At 42.0% G+C, this 21,814-nt stretch overlaps 1 protein-coding gene across 6 annotated transcripts in view; it reads right to left on the bottom strand.

The window, feature by feature from the left end:
- Nucleotides 1-15,292, bottom strand: part of AFF2 (ALF transcription elongation factor 2) — a gene marked incomplete at both ends in the record, with an annotated part of 507,666 nt that extends 492,374 nt beyond the window's left edge. For all 6 annotated transcript variants that reach the window (XM_081277974.1, XM_081277976.1, XM_081277978.1 and 3 more), the window contains one exon: nucleotides 15,246-15,292. In XM_081277974.1, coding sequence (XP_081134100.1) covers nucleotides 15,246-15,292 — 47 coding nt within the window. The remainder of the gene's footprint in view (nucleotides 1-15,245) is intronic.
- Between the last annotated feature and the right edge of the window lie 6,522 nt (nucleotides 15,293-21,814).

Below are 21,814 nucleotides of genomic sequence, written 5' to 3'. Positions count from 1 at the left end.
AATTTATCGATATCTTCACTATCTTCTATTTTATTGGAATATAGGGTTTCAAAATACTTTCTAATTATCTTCTGTATTTCTGTAGTGTCTGTTGTGATATTGCCTTTTTCATCCCGTATGTTAGTAATTTGAGTTCTCTCTCTTCTTCTCTTCGTTAGCATGGCTAAGGGCCTGTCTATCTTATTTATTTTGTCAAAGAACCAACTTTTAGTTTTATCAATTTTTTCAATGTTTTTTTTTTGTTTCAATTTCGTTGATTTCTGCTCTAATTTTAATTATTTCTTGTCTTCTACTACATTTGCTGTTGTTTTGCTCTTCCTTTTCTAGGTTTTTGAGGTGTAGTGTGAGTTCATTTATTTGTTGTTTATTTCTTTTTTTGAGGAAAGAACTCCAAGAAATGAATTTTCCTCTTAAAACTGCTTTCATTGTGTCCCATAGATTCCGATATGTTGTGTCTGTATTGTCATTTGTCTCTAAGAATTTTTTCATCTCCTCCTTTATGTCTTCTGTAACCCATTGATCATTCAGTAACATATTGTTCATTTTCCATGTGATGTAGGATTTTCCCTTCCTTCTTTTATCATTGATTTCCAATTTCATTCCATTGTGATCAGATATGGTGCATGGTATTATCTCCACGCCTTTATATTTACTAAGCGTTGCCTTATGGCATAATATATGGTCTATCTTTGAGTAGGATCCATGTTCTGCTGAGAAGAACGTGTATCCACTTGATGATGGTTGATATATTCTATATATGTCGGTTAAATCTAGGTTATTGATTTTGCTGTTAAGTTCTATAGTTTCTTTATTCAGTTTTTGTCTAGAGGATCTGTCTAATGGCGAGAGCGGTGTGTTGAAGTCACCCATAATTATTGTGTTGTGGTCTATTTGACTCTTGAACTTGAGGAGAGTTTGTTTTATGAACGTTGCAGCACCATTGTTTGGTGCATACAAATTGATGATTGTTATGTCTTATTGGTGGATGGTGCCTTTTAACAGGATACAGTGTCCTTCTTTATCCTTCTTGATTAACTTAGGTTTAAAGTTGATTTTATTCGATATGAGTATGGCCACTCCTGCTTGCTTCCGAGGGCCATGTGAGTGGTATGATTTTTCCCAACCTTTTACCTTCAGCCTGTGTATGTCTTTTCCTATCATACGAGTCTCTTGAAGGCAGCATATTGTTGGATTTGTTTTTTTGATCCAGATTACTAGCCTATGTCTCTTGATTGGTGAGTTTAGGCCATTAACATTTAAGGTTACAGTTGAGATATGATTTGTACTTCCAGTCATGCTTCTTTATTTATTTATTTTAGTTTGGCTGGTTTTACTTTTTGGTTATTTTCCTCCCCCTTTAGTGAGACACCTCCTGCTGTTAGTTTTGGGCACTATTTTTCAATTCCTCTTCTTGTAGTATTTTGCTCAAAATGCTTTGCAGTGCTGGTTTTCTTGCTGCGAATTCTTTTAGCTTTTGTTTATCGTGAAAGATTTTAATTTCATTGTCAAATCTGAAGCTTAATTTTGCTGGATACAGTATTCTTGTTTGGAATCCATTATTTTTCAGCGTTTGAAATACATTGTTCCAGGATCTTCTCGCTTTGAAAGTCTGTGATGAGAAATCGGTCGTTAACCTAATTGGTTTACCCCTGAATGTAATCTGCCTCTTTTCTCTCGTAGCTTTTAATAGTCTCTCCTTGTTCTGTACGTTGGCTATCTTCATAATTATATGTCTTGGAGTTGGTCTATTATGGTTTGAATGTTTGGGGTCCTGTAGGCTTCCAGGATTTGGCAATTCATTTCATCTTTCATCTCTGGGAAGTTTTCTAGAATTATTTCATTTAATATGCTGTCCATTCCTTTGGTTTGAATCTCTGTGCCTTCTTCTATCCCTATGACTCTCAAATTTGGTTTTTTTATGACATCCCATATCTCTTGAATAGATTGCTCATGGGATTTAAGCATCTTTTCTGTGTTGACTATATTCTTTTCAAGTTGATAAACCTTGTCTTCATTATCTGATGTTCTGACTTCTACTTGATCAAGTCTGTTTGTAATATTCTCGTTTGAGTTTTTAATTTGGTTTATATTTTCCTGCAATTCTAGGATTATTGTTTGATTTTTTTTTAAGATCTCTATCTCCTGGTAGAGCTCGTTCTTTGCCATTTGAATTTGTTTGTTTAATTCGTTTTCAAAATATACTTTTATTGCTTGGACTTGCTGTCTCATGTCTTCCCTAATATTCCTTTCCATTCGAGTTAGGTAGGCCTTGAGTTCATTCCCTATCCCTGCTTCTGATGTTTCTATGTCCTCCTGTAGAATTAAGTTGTCCTGTATTGTTTGTACTCCTTTTTTCCCTTGTTTTCTCATGTTGTCCACATTACTTTCCAGCTCTATTTGATTGCCGTGTTTCTGCTCTCTTCTACAGGTTTGTTTTGGTTCTGTATTACTCTGTTGTTTCTTCTTTGTGTTGTTAAACTGTGCCTGCTAACGTGGATTTTGCTGGGAAGGAATTCCGACGGCCGAGCTCCAGTGACGTCACTACTCTGCTATGACGTGCCCCAGGCTCCTTGCTGGGGTGTCCTAATGGGGCTGTGTGACTGGACTGTCTCTGTTTGGTTTCAGCTCCCCGTCGAGGCAGGCGGGCAGTCTCCAGCTGCCCAGTATCTCAGGCAGCGGGCGGGTGAACAGTTGCCGGCGGGGGAGTGGACTTCAGCCGCCCAGTCGCGCGGGCAGCGGGCCAGCTGTCGCCGGTGGGTGAGCGATCTCTAGGCACCCCGTCCTGCGGTCGGTAGCCGGCGGGCGGGCGTTCTCCTACCGCCCAGTTACGCGGGCAGTGGGTGAACTGTCGCCGGCGGCGGGCCTGCGGTTTCCAGCCGCCCAGTCGCGAGGGCCTGGCCTCTAGTCCCCTGGTTTCTCCTGCTAGTCTTGGTTTCTCCTGCTAGACCAGATTTCCCCTGAGTGATGGCTCTCAGCAGTTCAAACTGTACTCTGGACCTGCCGTTTGTTGGGTGTGGAGGGTGGGTATTGGGGCCCCTGGCACTCTATTGTTTTGTTCCCGTTGTGGGGGATAGAGCTGTACCGCTTCCTTCCCCCTCTGAAATCCCGTACTCAGCCCGGGGGTCAGTGCGGGCTCATCCAGCAGGATTCCACAGAATTGCAGCCACTTTTCTCCCTGCTTGCTAATTAATTACTTCTCTGCGGCGCCCCGTCTTCTGTCGCCATTGGGAAGGCCGGGCGAATCAGTCAGCCCGGATCCCCTGGGTCGCACAATTGCCTATTGAGATCCCCGGCACTCTATCATTTGTTTTTTTCTGCTTGCCCCTCCCCCAGCGCTGGCTAGACAGGTTCCGTTTTGGCTGCTGATGGGAGGGGGAGTTGAAGGTCAGGTGTCTCTAGTTTTCCCCTAGTCTTTATGCGGGCTCACTCTGATACTCCCTCCCCCAGAAAGCCTAGGAGAGGTTTTATGGGGATTCCCCAATGTATGGGGGATGGGCTGTGTGACACAGACCTGTTTTATTGTTGCAGTCTGTCGGAGAGTGGCGGTGGATTCTTCAGCTCTCCAAGATGGTGGCCGCTGATTGCCTTGGAGGGGTTTCCGTTGTGGGGGACGGGACTGTATCGCTTCCTTCCCCGTCTGAAATCCCGTACTCAGCCCGGGGGTCAGTGCGGCTTGGCCGGCGGGGTTCCACCGAATGGCAGCCACTTTCCTCTCTGCTTGCTAATTAATCGCTTCTCTGCGGCCTTCTGCCTTCTGTAGCCGCGGGGCAGGCCGGGCGAATCAATCAGCCCGGATCTCCGTTGTGGGGGATGGGACTGTATCGCTTCCTTCCCCGTCTGATATCCCGTACTCAGCCCGGGGGTCAGTTCGGGCTTGGCCAGCAGGGTTCCCCTGAATGGTAGCCACTTTCCTCCCTGCTTGCTAATTCCTTCATCATTCTTGATAGAAAATTTTATCACTTAAAGTTTGAATATTTTTGCACTGTTGACAGTTCAACTGTTACAGAACTTCCAAACTAAATGGCAAAAATGTCTCATTGAAGCAAAAGGGATCTAGTTTAACCACTAATTTTTAAAAGGTCTATCATGGCTTGTATTTTTCCTGGCTCTTAAACTAAAACTCAGGTATGTTTGACTTCAGATTGAGATTTAGTTTATTAAAAATTTATTAAGCATCTACTGCCTGCCTTCCTCGTATGCAGATTTATGTTTGGTAAATTTAGCTAACTGGGTGTTTTACTTCCACTCAAAATTCCTAGATGTCTTCATGACCTTTTACCTTCCTGTATTCTTAGAACTGCATGTTGTCATCTTTAATTTTACATTGTGAAAAAATAACATTTGGGGATTTTTATCAAGATTACTTTTATTACTTTGAAGCTGCTCATCAAATTCTATTATCAATAAATTTCTGTGCAGTCAGGTTGTGACAGAAGGAGCCTGAGCTATGGTCCTAGAAAACCTGTCTAAATCAGGGCTCTGCAGTTTACTTAATTGTGTGACTTTGGGAAATATAGGTCTGCACCTCTCTGATCCTCACCTTTCTTCTCTATAAAATGGGGATGAACCAACTATGTTTTAGGGTGCTTCTTTAATGAGGTAAAGTCTACTAGTTCTTTCACCCCAATTATTGAAAAATCATATAGAGTTCTTAAAAATCAACACATATGGAAACTTTTCTGCGCATCCTTCAATGAAAGTGTAATTTGAAGCTTCCAGAGGCATAAAAAGAAAATGTGCTCTGTTGAAAACTACATGCTAAGAAAACCTGAATCCTACGTTAGCCTCCAAAATGGGAATAATTAAAAATAAACAAACAAGGCATGTGGTTCAGAAGAGACAATGCCATAAAAGTGTGGAGAAAAAATATTCAGCAAAAGTTGAATGTATATTCTATCCCTCTCTGTACTAGATGATAACCTCAATTCAATGATGGTAACAGGTTAAGTCACCTATTTAAAAGCCTGAATAATTCCCCTCACAACATTGTGGCAGATGCTAAATGTAGACATACCCCATGACAAAAAAATGCTATGTATGGGAACTTAAAATCACAAATTTGATAAGTTTAGGGACTTTTGAAGGATATTTTGCCAATCAACAATGAGTTCCCATCAGGATTCCTAGCAAGTAAGATGCAAAAAAAAGAACATTTAATTTATATAATTTTAATAAGCTATTTCAGGAACATGTCTATTGAAAGCTTGGTGGCAGTTCTAATTATGCCCACCTGTATGACCATTATTTTAACTCTTCTCTTAGACCTCATTTTTACACTCTGAGTTTTTCCTTCATGAATTTCATCACTCAAATTATGAAGGAAGTTATTGTATATTAATCATTTAATTACTCAGTAAAACATAACTAAACACCTACTGTGTGACAGACACTTTTCTAAGCACTGCAGAGGCAGCAGTGAATAAAACCAACTAAAATCTCTGCCATCATTGAGTTCAGTTCTCGTCAAGTATGAACTGAGTTCATGTTTACAGATCAGTGAAACTCCCTCCCAAGTACAGAATCTGCGGCTTACACCAAAGAGTTGAAGAACTATGTGTCTCTTGTTGGAGTAGGTATCTGGCCAGTTATGGCTCATGTTTGGTTATGGACTTTAACTCAAGGCTGATTTGTAGAAACTAAAGGTGAACAGCAAAGGGCTCAGAAGCCCAGTGCACTGTAGAGCCCCCCCCCAGCAAGCAGGGCTTACCCGATTTTTCCATCTAGCCCTGGTTATTGTGGGTTAGCAGGGTAGCTATATATTAATTCCAGCTCTGCAACATACTATCCATATGACCTTGGGCAAGTCGCTGAACCATTCTGTCCCAATTTACTGCTTTCTAAAACAGACAAATGAGAGAATACAAATCAAACCTGGTCATAGGAAATTATCAGTAATTATTCTGGGCTTAGCACTAGGAACACAGAAATAAAAGACACATTTTCATCCCTCACAGTAACTTTACAAGTACACAGAAGATTCAAGAAAGTGACAGTATTATGCAGTATAGTACAGTCTGCTCAGGACAGTATGGAAGCACTGAGCAGGGGTATCTGACCAGGCCGGATGGGAGTATGTAAGTTTGGGGACAGAGGAGGCTAAAGGATTGCTTCCAGGTAGTAGCTTCTCAGAGATAGAGCTGTGAAGGATGACATAGCCAAATAATTTATTTGTTGGTCAAGTTATGATCATAATCACAGATGTCAACAAAAATCTGATGGTATCAAGGCAACAACTCACTTCTCAGGAAAATGAATATATTGGTACTTACTTAAAAATGAAAGCATATTCTTAAAGTAAAAGATCAAAAACAAAAAGCAATGAATTTAAGTATATCTCAGAGCCACAGTATATGTTTCTTTTGAAAATATCTATTTTCCCAGTAATTGTGCCAATTTACAAACATTTGTTTCAAATGTTTCAAGAAAACAAGTTTTCGTTTGGTATGTTTTGAACATTGTTTGCATAACTGTTTCCATAGCTCAGACACTGCAAATAGTTGCTGAGAGTTTTGTGGTTGTCCCATAGCAAATGAGGCCAGCGTGAATGAGACTTCTCCATCCACACAGCAAAACAGGACCCTGGCAATTATGTGATGAATGTCAGCTACTGTCAAACAATATAATTCAGGGGCAAAAGCCAAGTATTTTATGTTGAGTGTTAAGACTGCTTCACCTACTCTAGCTCATTTCCTTTCTCTATCCCTAAATTCCTATTTTACTTAGAGTCTGGGTCACACTATTTTCCCCAATCTAATTCTACATTGCAATGTCTCCAATGTCAAGACTATGCCATCAAAAGTCACCTTTTATAATCCCTTATCTCCTCCTAAAAGTGACTGAATGCCCTAAGGCAAGTCATTTTCCCATGTTGGGCTTCACTCTCCTCATCTGTAGACTGAAGATATTGGACCAGATGATCCTACAGGACACTCCAGCCTTGAAACAGTAACTTCTAGGAATTGATTAATGTCTACCCACCAGAGCCAAGCATTTTGCCAGCAAATAAATAATAGCTAATTGATGAGACCTCTCCATGGCACTTCATCAGAAACATCCATCATGCGGAATCTAATTTAGTTACTGTGGCTGTGCCGACCTGGCATGAAAACAATCAGTCCCTTTGGAAAATTAATTTGTTAAAAAAATTAGTTGACTGACATCCTGGAGGGGGAAATAAAGCCTATGTGATTGTATTTTCATTGCTCAACAGATAGTTAGGTCATCATGTACACGTTGCCATAGTCTGAAGGTTAAACTGACCTCACAACACATTGCTTCTGAATCACCCATCTGATCAAACCATACTAGAAACCTAAAGCCTAAGAAGACCACAGACTGCTAGGAAACTTCTTCTTCCAATGATTGTTAAAGCCTAGATTGCAATTTCAGCACCCGTATATGACTAGTGATGTTTTATTTTTTATTCATAAAAAGAAGGCCAATTTAATGCTATTTCCAGAAGATATGTTGCCTACAAAACAAAAAATTCGAACTGCAGGAATATAGTTTAATAATGGTCACCAAGAGAAACAGAATCTGTTCATGAGATCTGGTCTGCACTGAAGAAGACAGACAATGCAGAGAATTCTTATTTGGAAATCTAACAAAACAAACCATTCTTCATTGGATAGAAGTAATGTATTTTTTTCTCTTCATTTTTTCCAGTGAAAGGAACATTGAAAAAAAAAATAAACAGATGAGTGATTTTGAGTTTGTAATGAAAACAGAGCCCATTTCCTTAGCTTATTCCCCAGTGCATGGCTTTTATACCTTTTTTTATACCAGCACATGCGTACTAAAGAACTGAATCAAAGATTACCTTAAATCACGAGCTGATTTTCTTTTTCAAATGAAGCAAAATGCACAGGTATATTTAAAAAATAGGGTTCCATAAAGTAAGAAATCCATAATCAAAATCAGATTCTGACTAGAGTGCTATTGTCAGCTCTGCTTAAATCATGTCATTTTATTTAAGCTCTCAGATAATTTTTCTCAGCTCAGTAAGTAGGTAGATGTTAGCAGCTAAGGTCAACGAAAAGATTTACTTTAAAATAAATTCAACAATTCAGAGCATCACCCTCTCTACAGTGTAGTGTGCCTTGCTTTAAAAATACATATAAAATTTCATTAAAGTGCAACATAAAAGTTTAACATTAGAGGAGCCCAGTGCTGGACCTTTGTTTAACAGTCATGATAATTTATGGTGTGGATCTGCTATAGTTAAGTAGAAAAACAGCCTTCTCATGATGAAATACAAGTCATAAAGGCTGAAACTCAAGGAAGGCTGGAGGAATCCCAACCCTCCGATCACTCATTTCTTCTTCAGATTTTTGTCACACATTCTTCCTTAATATTCTCCGGACGGATTTATACACAATACCAGTCCATTATCTCCTGTAACCCTGTACCTTAAAAGTTATTTCTTCTGCTTTTTTATTACTAAATATAACTTAGAATACAAAGAAATTCTATTTTTTAAACCATACCAATAATAGAATCTTTTTCTGTCTTTTCCTGTTAAGTTTCTTCCATAACCATTATTTTTCTCATTAACTTCTGCAAAAGTGATCAGAATGTTAAGAAATCTGAAAGTAATTACAAACAATTAAAACAGACAAATGTCCAATATTGTTGCCAGAATTTACTAACCAACTATCTTTAATAGATATGTGCATTTTCATGGAACAATCTTTGAGCCAAGTGTGGCACTCATATCAATCAGAAGATGCTTGCTCATAACCTGTGAGAGAACATTATGTAGTAGATGATGCAAGAAGTTAACACACCAGCCCTTAGGAAGCAATGCACATATTTAACCATAAATGACTTAATGAAACAATGGTAAGGCTATGAACAGTGCAAAAATATATACCCAAGACCATCCACTGACTGTGTTAACTTAGGTAAATCACCTAACCTCTCTGAACTTCACTTTTCATATCTACAAAACAGAACTACCAATACCAACACCAACACAACCTCAAGGTTATTGTGAGGATCAAATCAAATAATAGATGTAGTGAATTTAAAGATTTGGCAAGAAATGTTATTGATGTTCTACCTCCAGCTTTGAGGCTCTGAATCAACCAGATAAATGTATCATGGTCTTTTTTATTTGTATTTGTTCTTTTTAACTTATATATGAAAATAGAATCTATTTTGACATACAACCATGGAATATATTTTATTTCTAATTGGTATGCCAGTCGTGTGGATATGCATGAGGTTGAGATTCACTATGGTGTATTCGTATATGTACATAGGAAAGTTGTATCAAGTCCTCTAAATTTGAGCAATCAAATTTAAATGGGAATTTCTCAAGGACTTGAGTTTTGCCTACATTGTATATGTTGTGTGGTATATGTGTGTACAAAATGTAATTTTCCATTCACATGTTTTCATTAAAAGAGCATCTATAAAAATCAGTAATAATAGACTCAATTGGGACATGAATTGTTCTTCTTTTAATTAAAAGAAAAAAGCTGAGTTTCATAGCTGTCCAATTGCATGGTAATTCCACAGATTTTTTTCACACAAGTATAATATATAAACAACTCAATACATTTCTTTCAGTGTTAACTAAATACTCAGAGCCAATAAATAAATAATAGGAAATGAGGATTTGTGGAAAGGGACCTCAAGTGGAAACAGGGAAATATACCAGGGAAATATGCATTTCTTTTCTTTTCTTTTCTTTTCTTTTCTTTTCTTTTCTTCTCTCTCTCTCTCTCTCTCTCTCTCTCTCTCTCTCTCTCTCCCTCCCTCCCTCCCTCCCTCCCTCCCTCCCTCCCTCCCTCCCTCTTTTGGATACTGGGGATTGAACCAGGGGTGCTTAACCACTGAGCCACATCCCGGCCCTGTACATTTCTGACCAAGATCCACCACTAACAGCCTGTGTGAACTTATGTCTGAGATCCAAATATCCTCTAGGATTGAGTTTGCCCATCCTGTAAAATTGGAGTCCACCTGTACATTCTAAATTACAGTGATCCAATGAGATGACATATGTATGCACATTCCACATGATGGAAAGGATGGAAATCAAAGTGTGCAGGCTCTGGGGTCAACTCCACCTAAACTGAAGCCTGGATTGCATCACTTAGTAGAAGTGATCTCTAAAAGTAAACATCATAGCAGGATCTGTTTCATAAAGTTGTATGGAGAATTGGATTGAATATTGAATGATTTGCTCCAGAGCCTGGATCACACAAAACCTAATTTGTAATAGTGAGGACAAGTTCTACCACAGGTAAAACACACGTATGCACCCTCTCAAAACAATTTCTCCATGTTGTGATCTTGAGTGATTTAATCAACAATATACTTCTTTTCATTTATCAGTAAACACATTTTTCAAATGTCTCTTCCTTTATGCCGTAGCAATCACAAAAAGACAGACAAAAATAAAAGTGAAAAATGTAATCACTGTATCAATTGTTTTGTCTACATGACACTCTAATCAAATATATGGTGGTTTCCCTATTTGAGATATGAACTATGGTTATAAGCTCTTAGGGCTACAGCTTCTATATTGTTCCAGAGATGGCCAGTTTATTGGACTTTTAGAATTTTGAAATTACATTAAATATGTGAAAATTATGAATGCAAGAAATAGTCTTAGCTAAGAATAATGGGCATGAAATAAAGGTTCAGCCCATTAAAGCCATTTCTATTCAACAATAATTAGCATGTTTAAATACAATATAATTTTTATCCATCTACAAAATGCTTAAATGTTTGGAATCTCGTTTATGTCTCTAATGACAGATTTGTTTTTGAGGCAATCATTTTCGATCTTGATTTGTATATTTTAAAGTTGTTAAATGCTTGACTGAATCATTAGCAAAACAATTCATGTATCATTAAACTGATTTCTAACACGAGAGAATTTTTTTCCTTATCCAATAAATAAGTCTTTTAAGATTTAGTAAGATAGCTTTTGTCATTTGGGTGGTGAGGGTTGGGAGATTGTGGAGGAGATCTATCACTATCTACTTTCACCACCTTTAATCTCTCCTTCCCATATATTCCCTTAAGAAATTCAACCCCAAAACATTTGCTGAGTGAATACTCAAAGTGGAGAAGGCATATTGTAGCAGGAAAACACACACACACACACACACACACACACACACACACAAACAAACAATCTTCCCTTTAATGGACTACTGAGGGAAAGGGGGAATGATAAATGGATGGAGGTAGAGAACAAGAAATCCTGGGAATCACTAGGTGGTAGTGAAAACAGCCCCCCCACACACACACAAATACGCCATAGTCCCAGAAGTCCAGGTTGGCAAAGGCAATGTCCCCTCTATTTCCCATGCCTTCCCAACCATGAGCAGTCCTATTCTGCTCTTCCAGAGGGCTGCAGCTAAAGAAGCTTTCCAAGACCTGTGCACATGGAGCAGGCAGAGGCAGCAGGGCTGAGGGGCTACAGGAGCCATGCCCGGCTGGCGCTGGAACAGTTCACTTTTGTCTGGAGAGCACGGCCTCCCCCCTTAGCCCCCACAAGGTCGAGGAAAACTGGGGAAAGTGTGGGCTGCTGGGACAGGCCCCAGGGGCTGCCTTAACCCAAGGAGGAGAAGCCTGGCCTGCACATGGCCCCTTCTCAGGCTTGACAGCCCCACACAGACCTTTGAACTTTCTATTTATATAACAGTTTAGTGAGTTTAAGTCTCTTCCTGTATAACTGCCTGTTTGCAAGCTCGCCTCTAATTAGGCTACTTGTGAGACATCACATAAAAACTACAAACAATTGATCCCGTCCTTCACAGTGAGAAGCTGGCCACTATCACAAACACTTAACTACAATTTTCACTAGGATTTTTAACATTTTGGTTTTGCTGTCATGGTGGCTTTTTTTATTTTTAGAATTTGTTCTTTTCTGTATTTTCTTCATTTCTTTATTTCTAAATAAAAAATAAGGGGCCGAGGTTGTGGCTCAGTGGTGGAGTACATGTAAGGCACTGGGTTCAATCCTCAGCACCACATAAATATAAATAAATAAAATAAAGGTATTATGTACATCTACAACTAAAAAAAATCTTTGAATAAATAAAGTAAAAGATAACCAATCCACAAAGAACCTTGATTTGTCACAAAGCAATACTTAATCAATACTGGAGGGTAGATGCTTATAAAAATGAAAGCCAGCAGACTTTGTAGGCTCCCTGATTTTGTTTTTTGTGCCTCTTAAATGGGGATTAATGACTTGGCCATTGCTGGTAAACAAATCCAATCCAGCCACATGATCTCCAGACACCTCAAGAATCCATTTACTTGTTTATCATAGACAAGCCTATGAAATGATTTGAAAAAACAATATTTGATTTTTTTCTGTATCTTCTTCCTTTTTTTAAGAATAAGTGATGTTTTTGATGCACACAGACATCTGTGCCTTCCTTTCCTTTCACAGAATGGTTCATATTAAATTCAAATTCAGGTGAACATTGCTCATTCATCCAGGAATCTTAAAGAACTTGAGCTTTGGCCCTTTAATTGAGTCCAGAGCATGACCCATTAAGGTATTCTTGCAGTCTGTAAAATGCAGTGATACATTCAGTTAGACATGGGAGCATTCCCAAACACTGAACATACCTGCACAGTGCAGCATCATTCAGACCCCATCTTTTCATTTGTACTTGTCCTGACAATTGTGTGTATTTATAAATGGGCATACACTTTTTGTTTGCTGTAGTCAAGGGTTTACAAATAACACATATGCCTCTGTGTGTACAGTCTTTGTTCATTCTGTCTAGGAAATCGAGTTTGTTTTTAAGCTGTCCTGATCCACTTACTATCAAATATCTAGGGCTGCAGAAGAAACAGCTCTGAGCTCACTGTTCCACAAGTGAATGTTAAGAATAGGCTCAATATAAATGAACTCCTTAACTTTGCAGAGTCCTCCCCCAACTCCTTCGTCCTCCCGGGAGGTTGTGGGGAGGAGATGGCATCACTTTCAGCAGTAACTCTCAAGGGAGAGAAGTAAACATATAATGAATGTGTACCCAGCATTCTTTAGACATCCAAAGAGTTTGGAAAGGTACAGACTTCTATTAAAGACAATGTCAACCTTTTTAGCTCTTCCACCACTGTTACCTGTGTATTTCTTTTTCTACAGGGGTGTACAAAACACAGAAGCACAACTGCATTACAAATGTTTGTAAACACAGATGCACAAGGAACCTTAATCCTCACAATTGAAGAGTAAAAAGGAGAAATGGTCCTGGATCATGCGCACAGAGGGGAAAGATGGGTTTATTCATGCAGACATGCTATACCAATTCATCAGTATTTCATATAATATCCACTGTTTGCCCAAGTCTGCATGTTTCTTAACCCATGTGGCATAGTGATCTGGAGGGAAAAAAGGTTTTTCATTTTCCTTTAGAAAATATAGATTCCCAAATGGGGAAGGGACACATTTCCTGGAAAAATAGAAATCAAATATAAAAGAGCCCATCCCCTTTAAACATTCAACTGTATGTAAGATTAAACTCGAATTAAAATAATATAATAAACATTTTAAAGACCTAATACCTTGTATATATTTAACATTTGAACTATACCCATGAAATAAATTATAAGTGTCTGTTAAATTAAGGATGTGACCCACACCACATATTAGGCAAATTGTATGCAAATAATGAAGCTGTGGTTATCAGTTTTCTGCAAAATAAATTACTGAAGCAGAGTAAAGACTATGTGCAAAAGCATAATATTTAATTGAGCAGTAATTTTATTGTGATTTTCACTTTTAAATAGCAACAGTGTGATTTTTTAAAAATGTAACAATGTTTTTCTGCAGAGCTGATAAAACCCTGCATGGTTTCAAAAATACCTCATAGATTAATACTGACACAGCGTAAATTGTGCTTCACAGAATTATCTAAAATTGCTGCAAAATAAAATGTATTTAAGTTCTGATTATCTTGGGTTTGCAATTAAAGGAGTCATGATTGGTATAACGAAGGTATTATCCAAACATAAGACCCATTTTTAAAAGAAGGGAATTACCTAAAATATCACAGCAACAAGGGAATCCCTTGTAAAAATGCACAGCATTCATAGCCAAGGGCAGATAGTAGTTTAAAGATTGCAAAAGATTCCGCACTGTTGGTGGGCACTATAGATTATTCTAACTACACTTAAAAGGGCGATAGCCAAGAGTGCAATTCTAAGTGGTTGCCGCCATGTCCTTCCTTTCCATCTAATTCCTTGGGCTGTAAAGAAAAACTGTCGTGTTAAAATAATATGACAAATAACAGACAATTACGTTTGTAATACAGGTGAAGTTTTTAAAAAGTCAATTGATTCCTGTATCAGTATTTATGTATGTGCGCCAGCACATCACGCAGAGAGTAACAACTTTCTGGCTCCCCAGTCACCTCTGCACCATCTTTCAAAATCTCTCTGAACCACAAGTTTTGGGTATTTTTTGAAGGGCAGACGGAAACCTTTGAATCCGAGTTGAGTGTCCATTACACAAACCTAAGGCTGCCTCCCAGTGGGAGGCTGATGGGGGCCCAGCCGGTAATTAAATGCGCATTGGCATCGGAGCAGCTGACTTTGAGGGCCAACTTCCAAAAATCCTATCTAGAAACCCGAGCGCAAAAGCCGTCCCTGATTTGGGGTCTATCGTGCTGTGGCCCCCCAAAAAACACTGCTCCGCGCTGGAGGGATGGGAACTTGGGCTGAGCTGGCTTTAGGGAAGGTGTGCGCGCTGCTCTGCACCAGCGGGGATGGAGGTGGTGGCAGCGGGGGCGGTGGTCGCGGAGGAAGCTGAGGGTGTCCAGTGGCACCTGGCCGCCTGGCCGCCACCGTTCCTCCACCTCCCGCAGCAGATGCAGGGCACCTGGAAAGTTGAGGCATTCCAGGGGGACGCATCCAGGGCGCAAAGAGGCCGAGCCGGTGAGACTCTGGTGAAAAAAGCTCAGCAGAGGTCGTGCAGCTCATCCCCGGGATGGGTGGCCCCAGATCCGATGTGGGCCAAATGCAACTCTTTGGACTTGGAGTGCAAAGCGACGCTTTTGCCAGCATCATTTTCTCTCCACGCACCTCCCCCCACCCCGGCACCCAACCAAGGAGTCACCCGCTGCTGGGGCCAGAGGTGGCTGAGAGCAAGTGGGAGGGCGTCCGGGGCGCCCCCCACGACAGCTCTGGCTCCTCTTAACAAAGGCGAAAATCCCAGACCCCGCCTGGGGACCCGCTCATTAAAGCAGAAAGCAAAAATCAAAACCTACCACTGCTGCTCCAAGTCCCAGTCCCTGAAAAAGTCGAATAGATCCATAGCGGCCGGGTGGCGGCGACGGGCGGGCGTCCGTCCCTGCTCGCTGCGGGTCAGCGCGGTTCTCAGCGGCGCGGCTCGCTCGCTGCTCTCGGCAGCCCGGCTCTCCGGCCCTACCGTCCGGCTAAAAGTGCCCGGGCCGCATCGGCGGCGGCGGTGGGCACTGGAGGTACCTGGTCCTGCGCTCTGGAGCGGCGGCTGCGGCGGTGGCACTGGGCGAGCAATCGCCTGACCGCCGGCTCGGGTCCGCTCGCTCCGCGGCTGCCCGCGCGCCCAGCGCCCTGAGGCTGCGGCGGCGGCAGCTGCGGGCTTGGACCGGCGGGGCCGCGCGGCTGGCGGGCGGCGGGTCGGTGGTGGCAGTGAAGGCGGGGGTGGCCGAGGAAGCGGCAGCGGCGCGGCGCAGCGCGGCAGCCGGGGCGGCAGCGGCAGCGGCGGCGGCTGCACAGGCGGCGGCGGCGGCCGCGGCAGCATCACACACTTACACACTCACAGGGGGCGGAGCCTGGACAGCTCGAAGCCGCGACATGGAGCAGGCACGTTATCATCCCCGGATCTGGCAGGGGCTCGCCCCGCCCGCCTGCGCAGTCCGGGACCCCCCCATCCTGTCAAAATCATCTGGCAGGAGTGGAGGTAATACTGAGAACCCCGATCGAGCCCGGGACCTACAAGCCGTTGTGGGGATGCAAGAGGAGGTCTGGTGGGGCCAGGACTAGGGGCTGGGAATGGGACCACCTCGCTGAAGCCCCATCACTGGGAGTTAGTGTTTGCAACCAGGAAAGAGGACATAAACTGACACAGGAATGGGGGTAGACTCTGGCCCAGCCGTCAGGGCACAATCCCTTCCCAGAGATGCTCCTCAGGCCCCTGAGCACAGCAGCAAACTTTTGCGTCCTGAGCTCCCCTAGGGTCCGCAGCACAGAGCGCGAGTGTCCAAGAATGAGAAGGAGAAGGCGGTCACCTTCACCGTCCCTGCGGCCTAATGCATCTCAGCCTGAGGGCATGCCGCAGAGTCCTGCTGGGCTAAGGGGCTGGTGCCCACCCAGTAGGTCAGCAAGCTATGGACCCTGGAATCAGTAAGGTACAATCGTTATCAAATGATGGCCCTTGAGTGGTCCTTGGGTTTGGGATAAGGTCAGGGTAAAATGGGTTCCACTGTTACCTTCCTGGAACAGCCACAATATGCCTTGGGCAAAAGCCTCCTGCACTTTCCTTCCCTGGGAAACGGGAAAACCGCTGGGTGTGTGCCCAGTATCCCACGCACCGGCTGTCTGTCTCCCTTCTGGCTTGAGAATCTGTCTCTCTACACGTAGAAGGCTTAACAGACCCTTTGCTCCCCTCATCCTCTACTTCTAGTTCAGGAAGGGGTGAATCCCGTTACTCGATTCTTCAATGGAAGTCTCCTTGCCCTCTTAGGAGAATTGGGTGCAGGAAGGACAAGGACCACTTCTGACATTCCAGAATCTTAAGCATTTTGGAGTCCCTGTCATCTGATCTGGTTTCTTGCTTTCTTAACACAGAAGGAATAATATTAGCACATTGTGAAAATCCTAAGGCTAGAACTCTTAGGCAGGGCAGCAAACTGAGCACTGACACAACAATGTCAGTGGCTCTTCCTGTGGTTGGAGCAAGTCCCTTCTCTGGGCCTCAGTTTCCCCGTCCATGAAACTAGATACTTCATGTAACAGCCATCTGGCTCCTTTTTATTTGAATAAGTTTCTCTAATATTATCTCATATTCTTAAAATCATTCAACTAGCTTTCGTTTCTTTTTTCTTTCTTTCTTCCTCCCACCCCCCAGAATAAACTGACACCCTACTGGGTAATTTGCTTAAGATCTGACATTTTCCCCTGGAGGAGGAACTCACATTGGAACCTAGAACCTGGGAAGCTGTTCAGGGCTAGACCCCATAGAAAGTGTCATGGCTCCAGTGGTAAAAGAATTGAGGATTTGAGCCCAGAAGGGGCTCGGGACTTAGTCTCTTTCACATTCTTTGTAAGGGGAAAAACACATCATTAACATACAGAAACAAGACTCTAAAATCTTGCAACTCCAGCATCCAATGGGGATTTGTTGTGGTATCTATTTATTTTACATGGGGCCAAGTCTTACACAGGCACTAGTTGATTGACAAAAATCAACCAATGGGCAGCCAAGGGGAGACTACATCTCAAATTTACTTGTCAATATGCCTACTTGTAAACACTTCTAGTCAAAGACTGCTGCAAGAGTTATCGGCAAAAATGGTGCTAGAATTTTGAAAATGATCTTCATGTCTTGTTTGTCTTCAGCCCCAGATTGTGAGCCCTTAAGGTGACAGGGAATATCTCACTCAGATCCGTGGCCCTCAAACTTTATGCTCTCTGTAAATGAATTGGATTTGATTGCTACTAATGATTGCCACCACAGCCAATGCTTGATCTGCTTGAAAAATCCTCCAGGAAAACCAGAGCAGCTACAATTAACATTTAAATGGTGATTATGGTCATTTTACACTGGTTTGCTTTCCTCTGGGGGTTATATTTAGGGAAATATGCCAGGTACATAGATTTTCAACAGAAAAAAAAAAGCTTCTCCTTTAAGAGTTTCAGACCCCCATCACCCCACTGGTGCACTTTCTTCCCAGTCAGCAGGAGGACCTAGCAGAAACAGAAGGAGCCAGCAAGAGGCAGCACTCTGAACAGAAGTGCCTGCGGGAAGGAGAGAAGAGACAAGTGGTGCTGGCTGCTGCTTCAAAGAGGGGCAGAGGCATTCCCTTCCTGAGATCAAAACCAAGTGGGAAGTCTGGGCTGCATGGAAGGAGCTCCCTCCCCCAACTCCCCCACCAAGCCAGTCACCCTCCTCCAACAGGGAAGAGGCTGAGAGGCAAGATGGAAGGGACACACCTGACTCTGATGCCAGCCAGCCAGCCAAACCCAGCACAAACTCCCTGAGCATCAGCTGTGGGGCAAGGGAACAGGTTTGTCTTCCTTGATCCCTTCCTCCTCCTCTTGCCCATTCCTGGTTCTGATGGCAGCAGGAGCCTTAGAACACAACATTGCTCTCAGATACCTGGGCAGGCATGCTGAGTCTAAATTATGCTTCCTCCACCAAAAATTTGAAGGAGGGAAGGGAGCACAAGTTTCAGAGAGGACAGTAGCAAAAGGAAGTGAAAAGGATCTCTGGAGCCAAGACACACTCCTGCTGTCATGCTGGCAGCTCAAGCAGTCTATTCTCTTGGGAGTCAAGTTGCTTCCCTCTCATTGCACTCCCTGGGACAAATTAGCTAAGGTGGAGGATGGAGGACTCCTCTAGGTCAGGTATTGTCCTGGCTTTGGCTGGAACAGCCCCTTTCTGAACTAGCAGGGCTGACCCAAGCCTCACAACTCTCATTCATTCCAATATTTTGGAGGGTCATACACAAACTTCTTTTACCTCCTCTTTCTGTTTGTTGGCTTCTGCCATCCTGACTGGCCCCAGGGCTGCACCTTACCCATCTCCCCCATTCCTCAAATCTCCACCCAAAGGAACCTGATGGGCAGACCACTGGACCATCTTTTCAGAAAAAAAGAGAATCAAAACTGAGACCCCATGACCCATGTTATTCAGGTGAAACCAGAAATCATTTCCAAGAGGCTTGGTTTTATAGAAATGCTGATTCTTCGATTTTCTGAAGTGAGATTTTTGACTTGAATTACTTTTAAAGGAGTTTAATTTGTAGTCTTCAGGTACTAATCTTCATTTCAAAGAACTTGAAATCCTCCATTCATACAGTTATACTAAAGGCACTGTCACACAGGTTCCGGTAGATGGTGTCTAAAAATTAAAATTAACTTGAGAAAATTTCACCATGCATGGCAGTTCCAGGAAATGAACAAACTGACAGTGTGTGATACATGTGTCATCCTGTCACACCTCAGATTTCCACCTAAAATATTAAGCATTTGTTTCTGACCTGGGATGCAGTCAGGCTGACTTACTTCCTAGGAGGGAATTGTGATCCAGACTAGAGCTCATCTGAGGCAGCCTGTTGGAAATAATTCCATAGGTTCCATGGGGAACACCAACTTTCTTTACCATGGTTCTTCCTCAGCCTGATGCTGCCCTGAGTTTGGAATGGGCCAGGGGAACTCTGACTCTGGGACAGTTGCTGCATGTGGGCTACAACATCCAGAAGAAAGCTTGTTAAAGGTGCAATCTCATCTTTTCTACCCCCAGTTCTTTGTACTTGCTTGTTCTGCATCAGTCTTCCTCAATTATTGTGGGCCTCTGAAGGGGAGGGCCAGGATTTGTGTCAAGAAACACACCACAGTTTCTGATACACATGGGCCGCTCAGGGTCTCTATCCAGTCTGTGGAAGTGGCAATCTCTGGAACTGATTTCAAATTGTTGCAGGATAATTATTTGAACTTGGGACACAGCTTGTGAATATACATATGTATTTTGTTTACAACTCCTGGTTCTACCACTTTGTACTTTGGATCTATTATTGACAGTCTTCCCCTTGGGTTTTGTGGTTATCATAGACAATGACCCTGTTTCAGAGATCTTCTGAAGTCCCTGACTCTGGATTCCTACTGGGTCTAAAATAGCAAATACCATATAACTTTAAGTCAATCATTTGCTAAGGGTTTACGGTACTTGAAAGGTAATGCTATCCTAATTTTATGTGCCAGGTTGCTATAATTCTTTGTACACATTTAGCATGACAATAAAAAAGATAAAATTGACTGAGCCCATATTACATACCAAGCACTGTGCTAAGCATTGTATATACATTATTTAATTTACTCCTACGATTCTCTGATGTACGTATGGATATTATCCCTTTTCAAGCAATACAGAGGGTGAATACTTACTAAAGTCACAGAAATAACAACACTGTAGCCAGGTTTTGTACCCAAGTATTTTTGCTGTCAAAGTCCATGTTCTAATCCACTCTGCCATGCTGCCCCCATGCTGCATTAGCAAAGGACTTCTCTCACATTAGTCCTTGAAGATAAGCAAAAAATGGACCATAATCTCTATTTAACAGTTGAGGGAACTGAAATTAAGTGCCTCTATGAATAATGTCACATGGTGGTACAATTGAGTAGCTGGGGCAAAGACACAATCATCTAGGTATCAAGACAACTGCTTGTTATACTTATGACCTTATTGTGTATAGTCCTAAACTACCCTGATGAACTCCAACACCCTGGAAATTTGGGACTACCATGGCATCAGTTAACTGTTGGGTTGAAAAAAATTCTCATGGTGCAATTTCCCTAGTCTCAACTGTGGCTTATTTGGGGGAGACAGTTGGCTAAACCATGCCTTTGTATTAAAGAAAGTCAGTCTGATAGGAAACAGGAAGCAAGAATATGGTGGAGCAATTCTTGCTTCACCATTGAAGGAGTCTCAGATGGTTCTTTTCCTGAAGATTAGAAAACCAAGACTAAGAAACCTCCCCATTCAACTGCTGGGGAGCACCTTATAATGGGTCTGTAAGTCATCTTTAGGAAATTATTTTCTGCCTAAGACCACAACTCTCCACAACTCCAAATCCTTGGTTCCCCCTCCTAGCTTCATGGGGCTTGTTCCTGTTCTGGTAAGTGAGAAATCTTCTTTTTGGGGCTTCAAGTGTTGACCCTGGACTGCTCTGTTCAAGCCTTTCAGAATCCTGGCTGCCAGAAGTTTTCTCCCGGAGCCTACTCCCCAAGGTTGAAGGGCTAGATTCCAGAGGGAAGTCAGACATTTTCTCAATGGTCAAAGAGGAAACCTAATGTACATGGAGACAGCAACACCCCCTGCCCAGATCCATGTGAGTAGAGCTGATATCGCCAAGGCTTTTCCATCAGGAGAGATCAGCAGTGCTCATGTACTAGCTGTGTTGGTCTTTCTAGGAATTGTTGTCTCTTTGCTGAAAAAGGTAATATAGGGAATGGGTTCTAGGTTCTGGTTAATAAGTTGCAAGTATAATGTTTTTAAAGTTATATGTATTAAGAAGTATAAATTCTTTTTCCTTGATAATAATTATCTTCTGGCAGGGGTTCAGATCATTGATTTTCATGTTGAGATATTAAAGGTGCTTTAAATCAGTTTATTTAAAGCATCTTGGTTCTTTGTATCATTGGAACCCTTTCTCTGTCTTACAAGTTGCTAACAATCAAATCTTTGTCAGTGCCCTTATTAGAAGTGAAATGACTACATAAATTCAATATTTAGATGCTTCTTCTCTTTTTTATTTTTAAGAAGCAGAATACATTAAACCATTCAAGCTCTGAATTATTCTTGAAGCTTTGTCATTAGGTAGATATTATGATGTGTCTGCCTTATTCTATAGGCAAAGGGAAAGCAGAGGCCTCAGCCCTGGACACTTTTGCCTAATAGCCTGACCTCCTGAGCATTGCTACTTTGAAGAGGCCCTGCTTCCATGTGACTCAGTGATTTGTCTTTCTTCATTTCACAGTAAGTGGACCAGATCACTATGATTAGGAAGATCCAGACTCAGCCTGAACTACAAGAGTCACATGGCTGAGGAGAATTTCTACCACTTACTCAAAAGCC

Source organism: Spermophilus citellus (assembly GCF_964194105.1).
Source record: "Spermophilus citellus genome assembly, chromosome: X".
Lineage (NCBI taxonomy): Eukaryota > Metazoa > Chordata > Mammalia > Rodentia > Sciuridae > Spermophilus > Spermophilus citellus.
The sequence above is the reverse complement of the archived record's forward strand: the minus strand, read 5'-3'. Positions and strand labels throughout refer to the sequence as shown.